The sequence below is a fragment of the Erpetoichthys calabaricus genome, chromosome 8 (genome assembly GCF_900747795.2).
Source record: "Erpetoichthys calabaricus chromosome 8, fErpCal1.3, whole genome shotgun sequence".
NCBI lineage: Eukaryota > Metazoa > Chordata > Cladistia > Polypteriformes > Polypteridae > Erpetoichthys > Erpetoichthys calabaricus.
In genome coordinates this window covers 941,879-955,970 of record NC_041401.2, presented here as the reverse complement: position 1 = coordinate 955,970, position 14,092 = coordinate 941,879, and the positions used below count along the sequence as shown (strand labels likewise).

General features: G+C 55.1%; 1 protein-coding gene across 1 annotated transcript in view; it reads right to left on the bottom strand.

The window, feature by feature from the left end:
* pard3ba (par-3 family cell polarity regulator beta a) overlaps nucleotides 1-13,869 on the bottom strand; it is a 46,179-nt gene extending 32,310 nt beyond the window's left edge. Inside the window, exons 1-2 of the mRNA XM_051930450.1 lie at nucleotides 13,501-13,869; nucleotides 13,173-13,382 (exon numbers count right to left, since the gene is read on the bottom strand). Of these exons, the coding sequence (XP_051786410.1) occupies nucleotides 13,173-13,289 (117 nt within the window). The 5' untranslated portion in view covers nucleotides 13,290-13,382; nucleotides 13,501-13,869. The remainder of the gene's footprint in view (nucleotides 1-13,172; nucleotides 13,383-13,500) is intronic.
* Between the last annotated feature and the right edge of the window lie 223 nt (nucleotides 13,870-14,092).

Sequence of the window (14,092 nt, the reverse complement as noted above, 5' to 3'; positions counted from 1 at the left end):
CTCATAGGGATCCCATTTGGAGACCTGCAGGGGTCCATGGGATTTGCAGTTCCAACAAGCAGCTCTTTTGAGGGTCCCTGAATGCCCCCGTGACTCAGAAGTGCTTCCTGGCCACAGCACTGATGTGCCAAATGTACCCCAAGTCCAGCTGCAGACCAACAGCCAATGGGATCATATGTTTCCACATCTGGCTGTGGTCCGCGGTGCCACATGATGGTGTCACTAATCGAGAGACGGGCATATCACATGGCACGTCCACTCGAGAGTCGTCATTACATACTTGTAGGATGGCCCACCCGCAACATTAACCCTTAACCGCCACGTAAGGAGGCTTTAAAGAGGATGACGTGAGCCTTGAAATGGGCTTGTTGAGTGGGCGTGTCCAGTAACATCACTGACGGGTGGCGCCAGGGCCACTAAATGGCATCACATGTGTGCATTCTGATTGGCTCCTCAACGGAGTGGAGGTCTGACACTAAAGGCCCCTCTGCCAGGCCAGGTGGGGCGAGTCAGAGGTGTCACAAACCTGGGACTCGTGTTTAACAGGGATGTGTCTGAGATGCCCCTAGTGCCACAATGAACCTGGGACTCGAGTCTAACACACGTGTGCCCCCAGGAGGTCCCAACAGGTAGGTGTGAAAGGCACTATATGGCAGGCGTACAGGGTCCTTACTTCCTCACCTGAAAAATCTCCAAACAGAACAAAAGGAGCACAATGTCAGAGCGCTTTTGGGGGGGGGTTCGAGTACATACGCTGCCCCCGCAAACACACAATGAGCACATTCAGCCCCACTCACCGTCCAGGCCTGATCGGGACCACCGCCTCAGTCAGGTCCCCCGCCACGGGTCACTTGTCACTCCTGTGGTCACCACATTCTTTACTGGGCCGTTCCCTTCCCACATTTGCACCCTGACCCCCCCCCCCGCGCTGGACTCCTCGCTCAGGTCCGATGTATCTTAACAGGGGGCTCACAAAGTCACAAGAGGGTCCGATTAAAAAACACACCAACAAGAGTGGCACCCACCTCACGCAGGAGTACATGGGGGCACAGCAAACCCTGACTGGCATTTGTGAAAGGTCCTGTGTGAACACACGAGCACAATGAGAACTCACACACACACACACACACGCCGCCCTGCCGTCACATCCACAATTAAAACTAAAGAGGCACAAGAGTGGCACACCACACGCGCACACACACACACACGCACACTATTAAAACTAAAGACACACATAACTGGTGTGCGTGCGTGTGTGTGTGTGTGTGTGTGTGTGCACACCACACCCCCCCCTGCACAGACTCCCACACACACACAGCCCCAGTCCCAACAGCGTCTCTTTTGTACACACACACATGCAGACCATCACACACACACACACACACACACACACACACACACACACACACACACACACACACAGTTTCTTCCTCTTGCAATCCAAGTCACAAGACTGTCACACACACACACACACACACACACACACACACACACACACACACACTCCTGAGCCGTCTTTGCCTTTCTGCCACTCTCAGGGTCTTTTGTCCAGACCACTGGGGCCGTTCAATCATGTCCTGGTGAGGACAGAAGAGGGGCAGGACAGGAAGTCCTAACTCAAGCCTGGCACTGGACAGTTCGGTACCCCCAGAGCTGCCAGGAGGGGGGGCAGGAAGCAGAGTCAGTGCTGACCCCTGCAGGCCAGCCGTGTGCCTAGCAAAGCCTCAATGCCCAATTAGCCGATGCGGCGCACATCGGTCACAGGCCACACCCCCCGTGCCCAACCGAGTCACTAAAACAGCCGCCCATCTGTCTGTCTGTCTGTCTGTCTGTCTGTCCGCCTGCCCGCCGCGCTCCATCGACGCTCATCCGTTTTCCGGCTCGTTTCTGCAAAGCCCTCTGAGCACAACAAGAAGAGAGCGTAATCAACACATGTTGAGACACACCGGCCCCCCCGACACTTTTCGATTCAACACGTAGCAATCACAGCACGGCTCTGGGAAGCCGAGCGCCAGGTGTTGCCATGGTAACCCCGATACAATTCACACACGGCTCTGGATGTGAAAATGTAAATGGCAGCCCGTTAGCGGCAGCCTCTCGCCACACCTTCCACACCAGCGAGCGGAGTGGCACCAACGGGGACCCTGATGGACGAGGTGGGGGGGGGGGGGGGAACAGTCAAGGGGACCACCCGGGTACTCATACCGAGCCCCCTTGTGAGCCAATTTGGGGGGGGACAAAGCCCAGCTCAGCAGCATGGGACACAATGTAGGATGACGCCCCGAACAGGATGCCGGTCCAAGAGCAGGCCGCAGTTTGAACCCGGGCCCGGGCGCCGCCATCATCTCCGCTCGTGAAACGTTATGTTTCGAGTAAGAAAATACAATCTGAGAGACGGAAACAACAAAGAGTGAGGGGCCTCGGGGGGATCGCCAATCATACGAGCGATTTTACCAAGCTGAGACAATTTCAGCACGTGCCCGACCAGCGACAAGGCGCTATATGAAGACGGACTCGCGGGTCCCCAGGGGCCCCCCCACCATCCAGACATTTGCATGTCCAAAGCGGGCCGTTTTATTTTTAGACTCAAAGAAAAAAAGTAAACAAGCGGCGGCGGTGGCGTAACAGTGAGCGAGTCACATGGCGGAAAGGACGACGTATGTGTGGAGTGGCCACATCACGCGCACGAGCCCCCTTCAGCGCCTGGCTTTATAATTAGCGGCCGCACTCGAGCGAGCCGATAACTTCCTCCGAGCCTGTCGAAAACTTCCTTCCACGGGCTGCGGAAACTCAACAGGCACAGCGCCACCGCGGCCGCTCCCTCAGACGTGGGGCAGGGGGGCCGTGGAGGGCTGGCATCGAGGGTCAGCGGCACAAGACCAAAAAAAAAAAAAAAAATCGAGCGCTTTGTAAATCACGCTGCTTCACCAGCCTTTGGCACGGCCACAGGGAATCATGGGAGTGCTGGGCTTGCAGAGGCCGCACAGTTTCCATGGTAACTAAAAGCCAACAAATCAGCCGGCTGCGAGCAGACTTGGCGGCATTTTGTTCTCGCTGTGGCTTGTTAAGTGTCACGCGGTGGGGTGGCAGGTACAAATTAGGGCCGCAGCAGGTCTGCTGTGCCACGTCTGCTGTGTCACGCGGGATGGCATTTCTCTTTGTACCCATCCCATCACTGAGGCCTCTCACAAATGGTGCCAAACACCTGCCCACAGGTGACATCTTGGCAAGTATGCCAAATCAAATTCAGGCTGCTGGTCACATGTCACTCAAAGGCCGGTGACAGTAAGACAACCCCAGTGTCAGGCTGGCAGACAGACGCACACACAAACGTGCAGTGGTCACTACGGGCGGACTCGTGACCCGAGGGTAAAAACGGCGTCTGAATCGCATGGAGCGAGTGCCAGCGTCTTCATTAATCAGCATGCCCTCAACTAACACTCTATGACACCGGGCACCCACCGCCATTTAGGAGCACACCCAGGCATTCCCTGGACCACAAAGGGGGCGGCGGGGAGCCCACCTGATGACAGCCAAGGAGGGTGGCGTCCAGCACAGGTTTCCCCAGAAAAGGCCAAAGGCGGACGGAACTGCAGAAGATGGCAAGAAAAATGGAGTCAGAAACATCCTGATGCCAAAGCGTGCCAACGGTGAAAATGAGAGGCCATGAAGCAAATCAACAGCGAGGAGTAGAAGACAGCAGCACCTGGGCACTACACGCCACCATGTGACCGGTAACCCATAGCAACCATAAACAACATGGAGGGGGCCACAGAATGGCAGCGTTCGCATGGGCACGGGGGCTCCGGGTAAGCAGCTTCACGAGATGGACGGATGTACACAATGAGACCGGGCATCTCGTGTTAACGTCTCAAATGCACAGAAGTGGGGGTGTGGAGACCCTCGGTGGGCTCATTCAGGTCTCCTTGTTCTGGACGGTGCCCAAGGGTGGCAGGCACAGGATGTTGTGTGCGTGTGTGACAGTAGGAGTGCTGCTGCAGCTCACACATATACAGCGCCCCTTTATAAAGCGCCTTTCCTATCGACAGCGCTGTGAAAAAGTATTTGCCCCTTCCTGCTCCCCTCCATCACAATCTTCAGATCTTTAACAAAATATCACAGCAGACAAAGGGAGCCCGTGGAAGCACAGAGCTCCGTTTCTAAAAGTGGGCTTCATTTATGGAAGTCATAAAGTCCTCCAAGACCCCTATGGCCCGTGTGAAAAGGTAAGTGCCCCCCTCAAACTGAACACAGCCAGTCCCGTTAGCTCTAAACGCCTCCAAACACTGAAGCCATCAACACAAGGTGTCTGCATGAAGACTAAACCTCCATCAAAGGAAACTCCAGAAGAGAAGTTGAAACGGAGCAACCAGGACAGAGCACACCCCCCCCAGTGAGGGCCACCAAGTCAGTAAGGGCAGAGCGACACCAGAAGAACATCCAGATAAGTGCAGGCTTCAGGACTCCATGGAAATGAAAAAAAAGAGATGGAGAGGAAGAGGAGCGATGGGAATGGTGGGAGAGCAGCAAGGCAGAGACCACCAATAGTCAGGAGACACCGGGATGATCCCCAGGCCTTCTGGAATAACGGCAAGCGAGTCAAAAGTCAAACTCCTTGGACAACAAAGGGCCTACTGAGTCTGGTGGACGAGAATAAGACCTGGAGGTGCTGCTGTGAAGGTGTGGGGGTCCGTTGGAAGACCTGACATTACTGAAGGAACTCACCAGAATATTCTTAACAACAACAAGCGGGACAAGGAGACAAAACATAAAAGCAAGTGGACAACTGAGTGGCCTGGCCAAAGTCGGAGAAGACCTGAAATAAGCAGGCGATGATCACAAGCCCCCCAATGTGCCCGAGCGCAAAGGGCTCTGCAAGGAAGTGGGCAGAAATCCCTCAACGGCAATGTGGACGGCTGAGACCAAACCCTGGGAAGTGCCGACGTGGGGTTACAGTCACTGAAGGTTTGAAACCACAGCAGTGCCGGATATGAAGAGCCGTCAGCGTCCCCTTCTCTAAAATGACATTTCGTCAGAAGGTCTGGGGACATCCATTGGGAGGCGACCAGAAGGGGGGCAAATTCTTTTTCACAGCGGCACAGAGTCTCTCAGTCTGCTTCTCAAGGTGCCCGAGACTGGCCACCTGCTGGACTCGGGTCACATACGCTGGTAAGAATGACACGGGACAATCCGAGCAGGACAACTGAAGCGGGCAGTGGTGATGACTTCACCCACAAAATGTGAAACAAAATGGACAGCAAGAGAAAAAGACCTCAAAATAAACAGTGCAGCCCACCAAGCAGGGGGGTCACAGCCCCAGGAGTTTCAAGAGACCGGCCTGTGGTCTGCCGCCTTCTTCTTCCTCTTCCTGTTTTTCAGAGGCGGTGGTCCTGGCAGCTCCTCCCGGTCACTGCTGGTGGTCCGGCCCACAATGTTGGCATCAGCAAATTTAATGATTAAGTGGCAGATTGGCTCAATGTGCTAAATGATGCCAGGAAGCACATCTCCTGATCTGCCCAAAGTCCAAAGGCGGGCACTCAACTGCACCACAGCCCGCCCCCCCTGTGGCTACCCATCGTACTGCGTAGTGTCCAGTGAAGCTCCGGCATGTGACACATCGCCACTCAGTGGCAACATAAATCGTGACTCAGAGCCACCTGACCTCGAAATTTCCACGCTTCACGAAGAGAAACCGAATGTGGCCATTGGTGTGACACGCGCCGCGTCAAGGAGACCCCCTCAAGTTAACTCTGGATGTGCACGCCAGGCGCTGAGTGTCCGTTGGATCCTTTGGCTACTCAACTATGCAGCCCCCCTGGCCAAGTGCCACCATCCCAAATCCCCTCAAATGACAGCAGGACAAGGCCAAGTGAAATGTGACCCACAGGCGAGTCCCCCCACACAACACAAACACACACTGGGGTGACCCCCCCCAGACCCCCCCGTTGGCTCCCTGAACACCTCACATTTCCAGAAGCCCCAGAGACTGGCGGTCACAGCAGTCCGGGCAGCCCGGGCCACGCCAAGCACACAACTTATTGAGTCAAGTGAGGAGCCGCCAGCCATTTGCCATCTTTCACTGGAAATAATAATCCTTTGGCTGGCAAGGCTTGGGCGTGATGGACAGCAGAAATAAGCGGAGCACAGCACCGCAGGGAGAAAGGCTAAACGGTTTAAAGACGAAGAGGAGCGGGAGCAGCGGTAATATACGGGCGGGCAGGCAGGCGGGCGGGCGAGGGAGGGCAGACTGCGAAACCAGATTTGTAGAGCCGCGCGGGGGCACACACACACACACACACACACACACACGCACGCACGCACGCCCACGCCAAAGCAGCCCCAACGCACAGCGGCGCCCCTCTTTGTCTTCTCAGAAGTGACAGCGCCTCCTGCTGTTGTCTGGCCCCAGAACAATGACAAGGGGTCCAAATTAGCGGCACCTTCATTGACTAAAGTAAAAGGGACAACGGCCCCTCGCAGACAGGAGGCACAGCCTGCCCACCTGCCCCGACGTCTCCTCCAGGGTTCGAGGGGTCCTCTCATCTGCTCCCTCTGGTGGCTCCAAGGGTCTCTCCAAAGGTCTCTCCTAGAGGGCAGCCCAGGGAGTGATTCAGTGCCAGTCTTCACACCCTTTTCTCCAATGCCCTTTGTACATCTCTGCTCTGCTCCCCCCTCCTCGGTGCCACCCCGTACAGAAGGTGCGCCCCCAGTGACGTGCCACAGAGCTAATCCGGGGTGACCTTTGGCTAAGCGGCCTGTCGCCGTTATCAGAATGCCGGGCGCCCGTGGAAGATCACAGTCCCAACACGAAATGAAGCGCCTGCTTTCCAGCGTACGCGGTGATGTATGCTCGGCGCGTGAATACGTGACATTTCAATTAATTGCCATCTTAAAGCCTGGCAGTCTAAGTACACAATGATCAATCACATCCCACAAGCTGCTAAGCACACACTTTTAAGTACATTAAAAAGGCAAAGAGCCGCAGTCACACACCACACGGCGCACTGGCACCATGGCGGCCTGTCGATGAGCAGCCGAGCGGCATCCACCGGGAAACAAATGACAAAAATGAGAAAGTCGAGGCGGTAATGAGCCATGCTCGTCATCTCTCACACAGAGCGGGGGGGCGCAGGCAGCCAAAGCCAAAAGGGGGGAGGCGTCGTGGCGGGGCAGCTGCTTACCTGATGGCCCAACTCTGCTGGACGTCCCCCGCCATCCTCACCCAGGCCTGCTGTCCTTTGCCCTGCTTCTTGTGACACATGCAGACAGTCATGGGGTGGGACACCTAAGTGGGGTCAAAGTGCAGCCCCTGGTCACTTGTTAGTATTTACTAAACATGGACTCTGGGCAGCCAGAGGGGGCAGGCGCCCAGGTGTGCCAGTTGTGGGTGCTGCCTGCCCACCCCCTTCTTAGACAGCTAGTTAAGGTTTTATATTGTGCTTCTCTAGATAGCTGAAGGTCTTAACAGACAGGGGGCAACCACTTCATGAGAGTGACTGGCACTGAGCTCAGCCCACTCTGGGCACACCCTCGATGCTGGACTGCCAGTCTCTGTTATGCCCCCCAACTCGCGTCCTGAATGACTTCATCAGGCTGACGGCCAACTACTGGGAGGCAGGATGCCCGAGATGGTGGGCAGTAGCGCCCTGCTGTCAGAGCCCAAGTGGATGAGTACGAGACCGCCGCTCTTACTCACCTTACCGGATATGAAGATTTCTGAACCCACCGATGGGTGTGGGGGGGGTGGGGACACAATAATGAAGTCAGACCACTGGATTCCAGTCACCCACACCCCTCCCCCGAGACCACGGAGGCAGGCACTGGTGTTACGGCCGAGTCAGCACAAACAGTAACCCCCCCCAGTCCGGCCACCATGGGATGAAGCAGGCGTCCCTCCTCACACATTCCTCTAGCGCTAAGCATGCTGGGTAAAACTAAATATTTATATAAAGACGCTTCAGTAAGAGAGCAGTGCAAAGGGTGAGAGAGCGGGTGAGCGAGTGGTCCGGCGGGAGACGTGCCCAGGCCAGCAGCCCCCAATGCCGAAAATGCAGTGCCGGCCCACTCCCCCACAAAAATAATTAAAACAGCGCCAGAAGCCTGACCTCAGTCAAGTGACGTGCGAACACATAGACTACGCACACTGAATGCGGGCAATGCCAGAGGATGCGAGTGGGCACGGTCTCCATGGCACGCCCCATCACCGCCAGCCGTATCTGTTTGCAGGCGGACCAGCTGGCCACGGACCCCCAGACGCTCACTTCTGCCCTCGGCGAGTTGCACGACGTTTCTGATTTATTCGTTTACGTTCCTCCTCGCCGTGTGCTCACCGTCCTGCGGTTAACAACCGAGCCCCCTGTACAAATCAAAGTGACGGGGGCTGCAGCTCTGCACGCCACAAACAAATCTGCAGCACCTCCCACGTGAGACCCTCACCGCGGCACTTTCACCCGGGCACAAACACCCACCACCCAGAGACCGCCTTGTGAAGCTCCCTCGCTTTGGTCGGGCCAGCTGCTATGCCAGGGTCCTACTCTGTGCTTTGTAAGTCGCTTTGGATTAACTCGCTTGCCAAGTGAAGTAGTGTGACTTTAGTTTGTCAAAGGTCCTCCGGGTCTCCCTCCTACGCACGAGCCTTGAGGCGCATGGCGCCAAGAAATGCGCCCAAACGTTCAGGCTCCGCACGTCTCCGACGTCGCCTGCCTGAAGCGCAACTCGCAATCGGGGGGCTAAAGGAACATCTTCAGTCGCCCACGTTCCGCACTCGCAGGCTACAGCCGGCCAATCGCGCTTGGCCCCGAGAGGGAGCATCTGCGGTGCCTGGTAACCGTCGCCGTCTTCCTCAAACCCTGGCAGTGCCACTCACCAGAGCCGTCAAGTTGTGAGCAACAAGCCAGATGTCACCCTCGCTCTCGTGCAACGCAGCGGGAGACGAGACGAAAATGGAAGCAAATCGCTTCAGACATCGCGCCAGCCTGCAGGGGAATGAAGCTGCCGTGTGACAAAACTGCCAACTGAGGGCGCATGACACTTGGGATGAGCGTCCTCGCCCACCTGTGCCGGTGCCCACTGGCCAGTGAGGGGGCGACGGACCCTCCCAAGCATCGCCCCACCCCTCTGTCTTCTCACCAAGTGGCTCAGCTTCAGTTCAGGTGGTCTTTCAGCTGTGCCTTACGCCGTCGGGCAGCTCCCTTTTCAATCGGACGTCTCTACGGATTTACGCAGAATTCGGATTGGTTTTTTTTTTTACATTTCCCTGAAATGACCCGCGCGACTATCAGCCTGAGGTCACGAAAAAGCAACGCGACCGCTGCCATAGATACAGACGTGCATGTGTGCCTGGGGACCACCCACCTGGATCTGAGGAGGTACCACTGAGGGGCTTCAGGGTGCGCCCACCATAACTGCCCCTCCCTTGTCCAATCACAGCTCTGAAAAGCTGCCAAGGGAGGGCAACCAACCACCCAGAGCAGACTGCCCCTTCCTTTAAAAACAGACGGTCCTGAAGAATGGCACCCGACACTGGACCCCAAACCCGAGTTGGAGAAGCCCCCCCCAATGAGTTGTTTGTGCCACCCTAACCTGAGAGTCCTTTATTTCTTGGGCTTTTCCAAGACGCCCTTTCTGTTGTGCCATCCTGCACAAGTTTTGTCCGTTCTGCTTGTTGAGTGGGCCACCCGGCTGGTGCCCCACCAATCACAGAGACTCGGCTATGCTGGCCGGTGGTCCCACCACACATTTATAAAGAGTGAGAGAGAGTGAGAGTTTGGGAGCAGATAGTGAGTTTACAGCGCATCGCAGCACCCGCCACACGACAAGCCACCTGGATTGGGACCCCCAAGTGCAGGCGTGCAATGCGTGACCCCTCAGCACAAGACAAGTAAGAAATAACAATTACACTATGGAAAGACCCCCATGGATGGTCTGGAGGAAGGTTAGGCAAAGGGTTCAGGTTAGCTAGCCCACCCTGTTAAAAAAAAAAAACAGAAACAAAATGACAGGGCAAACAACGGCTGAGGGGGTCTAGGAGACGTAAAACACAAAGTGCTGGACCAAGAGGACCACATGAAGACAACAAAGCCCCCGGCACAGAAGGGGGGGGGGGTCCTTACACTACGAATGGAAGCACCAGGACCACCACTTACTTCAGCATCCTCCACCACTGAACACAACAGCCGTAAAAGGAGGATCAGCAAAGTCAGAGGGGTCTCCTGGAGTGCCAAAGTAATCAGCCGGACCACCGAGCGACGCAAAGGTCAAGGCAGCAGAAGGAGATACGGGGACAGCGGAGCTCAACAAACGAGCCTGATGGACCCCACGGCCTCCTCTATGGGGCAGAAACCACACAGGCTGCCAGGACGATGAAGAAGAGTCCCATAAAGCAGAGTCTTCATCAAATCCTTTGTATCTGCCACTAAAAACCATCAGCAGGGAGGTGCACCAATGATAGCTAGATAGATAGATAGATATGAAAGGCACTATATAATAGCTAGATAGATAGATAGGAAAGGCACTATATAATAGATAGCTAGATAGATAGGAAAGGCACTATATAATAGATAGTTAGATAGATAGAGATAGACAGATAGCTAGATAGATATGAAAGGCACTATATAATAGATAGCTAGATAGATAGGAAAGGCACTATATAATAGATAGCTAGATAGCTAGATAGATAGATAGATAGATAGATAGATAGATAGATAGATAGATAGATAGATAGATAGATAGATAGCAGAGTGGAAGGCGGAGTGGTGGCTCTGAGGCTAGAGATCTACACTGGCAATCGGAAGGTTGCCGGTTCGAATCCCGTAAATGCAATAGGGACTCTGCTCTGTTGGGCCCTTAACCTGCAAATTGCTGAGCGCTTTGAGTAGGGAGAAAAGTGCTATATAAATGCAAAGAAAGAATTATTATTATTATAATGAAAGACACTATATAATAGATAGATAGATAGATAGATAGATAGATAGATAGATAGATAGATAGATAGATAGATAGATAGATAGATAGATAGATAGAGGAAAGGCACTATATGATAGACAGAGACGTGAAAGTTGCTATATAATAGATAAATGTGAAAGAATTGCATCACATGACATAGATAGACAGATAGGTAAGGCACTATATGATACATTACAGACACAGGTACATATAAAATACACGATATGACACTCACACACACTGTCACACACACAGTCACACACACTCTCGAGTCTGAACACACACTCATACACAGTCACACACACACACACACACACTCACTCTCGAGTCTGAACACACACTAGAAAGACTAAAAATGAAGACAAATTGAATTGCAGCACAGAACAGACAGTGCTGAAGGCGGCCTATTGCGGGCCTGGCGAGCTCGTACCCTGCTGGTGCCCACCACACCACACCATCCAAAAAGAGTACCAGGTACCCGACAGACAGAAATACGCTGAAACGGAGTGAAGTGCTGGTAACGACACCCAATCACAGAGATGGCAGTGGGGCCAGATGTTCTACTAGGAGCAGATCTGAGGGCAGGTGGGCAGCGCGGAGTTCAGAGTCCACCCAAAGGTGGCCACAGACGGTGGCTGGGTGGGTGAGGTCCACCACAATGTGACAGGCTTTGCAGATTCTGTGCTTTATAAAGACGTCTCTAATGGAGGGCAGGGCGGTCCCAGTGATCTTTCCGGCCGAGTGCATTATCCATGGTAAGACCCTGTGGTCAGAGACACTCGGTGGTACAGCTGGTCAGGAGGCTCCTGATGTGGTGACACTAGGGAGAGGTTGACCTGCCACCCTAATCCAGTGAAGGAGGTGAACATCTGAAACTTGACGAACGGGAGTTGCCCACCGAGTCCGCCAGGCTCGTCCGTTTAGCTGTCCCAGCGTCTCATCAGACACTTCATAAAGGCCGTCACACACAGAGTACTGCTGTGCCATCTTGGCCACAGTGCGGTGTTGGATTGGCACAAACATTTTGACTTTGGTGTTGATGTCAGCTTCCAGTCCTAAAGTGCAGGTGCTTAGATGTCACTGACCCAAATAAACGGAGAACTCCGAAACCCCCCATCTTACTCCAGCCTCCCTGGTAAGCCGTGCCATCTTGCCACTTGAGACCCTCTCGGTAGCCGTGAAAACACAATCGTGTTGGGGTCACTGACCCCTGCGAAGTTAAGTAGTGAGGAAAGGGATGGGTCTGCGGTGGGTTGGCACCCTGCCCAGGATTGGTTCCTGCCTTGTGCCCTGTGTTGGCTGGGATTAGCTCCAGCAGACCCCTGTGTTCGGATTCAGCGGGTTGGAAAATGGATGCATGGAAAGGGATGGGTTGGGGGTCCGGTACAGAAAATCCCAAAATGTCGGCACCGTACTCTTTTCAGATGTGTGTTTTTTGGTACTTTCCAGTAATTGTGTACCACAGAAGCCCACTATGGAGGTCAGCTGCCAGGTGCACACCAAGTAGTGTGGTTGGTGCGCTTGAGCAGCTCCACAGTAATAAACCTGGTCGAGGGGTCTACGTGGGGCTCCCTCTTCTCCAGGACTACACCGCCATCTTGGGTCTCTCTTGAAGTTTAATCTTCAATTCTGTTCTCAGGTTCTGCAAGTCCCATGCAGACCACTGTCACAGAATGTGCCTGACATGGGGGTCTCTCTAGGGTGTAAGGCAATACTTCCGAATGTCAGCACGCAGTGTGACCCCGAGCAGGTCACTTCACCTGCTTGTGCTCCAGAAACAAAAGAAATGGAGCCCCCTGATCTCAAATGTTATAAGCTGCCTTGGCTAAAGGCGTCTGCCAAATAATCATCATCATCACTTATGGGTGGTGCCAGCCAGTCAGAAACTTGATTAAGACTGGCATTCCTCAAATACACTCGCAGGTGTGACTGCAATGCGTAGGAAAGCGAGACTAAGGAGGACTTTCCAGTCGGGTGTCTCCATTCCTCACCAAACTGGTGTGGATGGCCACGACATGGCGATGCCCAGTTTGAGGCAAGCAGGGAGCCAACGTGAAGCCACTGATCACGACCAGGGGTTGAGGTGGGAAGGTCCAGGTTGGACTTCGGTGGGTATATAATATGGGGGGTGGGGGGGAGGAATTGGTCCTCGAATCCCGGGCCCCGCCCACTAAGCCCATCTACACCTTGCCGTCACCCCCCCCGAGCCCGAGCCGCGCACGTCTTACCTTCTCCAGGGTCTTCCGGTACCTCTGAGCCGCTTGTTCCGTCAACTCTCGGACCGTCCAGCCATCCCGGCAGGGCACCACCACCCCCGTCCTCCCGAAACAAACCGTCACCTTCATCGCCGTGGGGTCTTCATACGGCCGGGGGCTCTCGGGGGGAGGCTAGGCTAAGCTACAGCTGCCCGCTCGCTCCGTACAGCCTCTCGGCGGCGACTTCATGAGAAGAGAAACAGGAAGCAACAGGTGAGACAAGTCGGGAAGAAAAAAAAAAAAAGTGTCCCAAAGTGTCGTCGGAGAGCCCCGGCGGCGAGGGGGGGGGGACGGGACGCACCTGTAGCGGAGGCGGAAGGAGCGGCGGGCGGGGTACAGGTGCAGGCCTCAGTCCGGTCCGGCCCGCTCCCGGATCCCACAGGCCGACAGTTCCCACTTCCTGTCTGCGCCGCCGCCGCCGCCGCCGCCGCCGCCTGCTTCCCACTTCGCCTCGGCGCTTTTCTCGGACGGGCCGGGCGAGTCCAGGCGAGGCGAGTGCCCTGTAGTCGACTGTGCCTGCTGCCGGGCGACTCCCTGCTATTTGAACCCCGAAAAGATGAAGAATTCCCAAAGTCGGCACTTCTGAAACAAAACAAAACAAAACAAAACTCCTCCAGAAAATACCAGAGCCGCCACGGGGGGCGCGCGCGCGCTCCCGCGCCCGCCACTCCACTTCACTCTTAAAGGGACCGCGGCGTGGCGGGAATGAGACTTGACGTGACGTGACGCGGCGTGCGCTGCCTGCTCGACGCGGGTTTTAAAGGCGGCTTGCCGGACACTCGCTCGCCTTGCAGGGCGGATCGGCCTGAGGAAGCGGCGCACGGAGTGCCACTGAGCTACCGTGGGAAGGTCGAGGACAGTGGAAGACCCTCACGCGGCCCAGTTTGAGTACG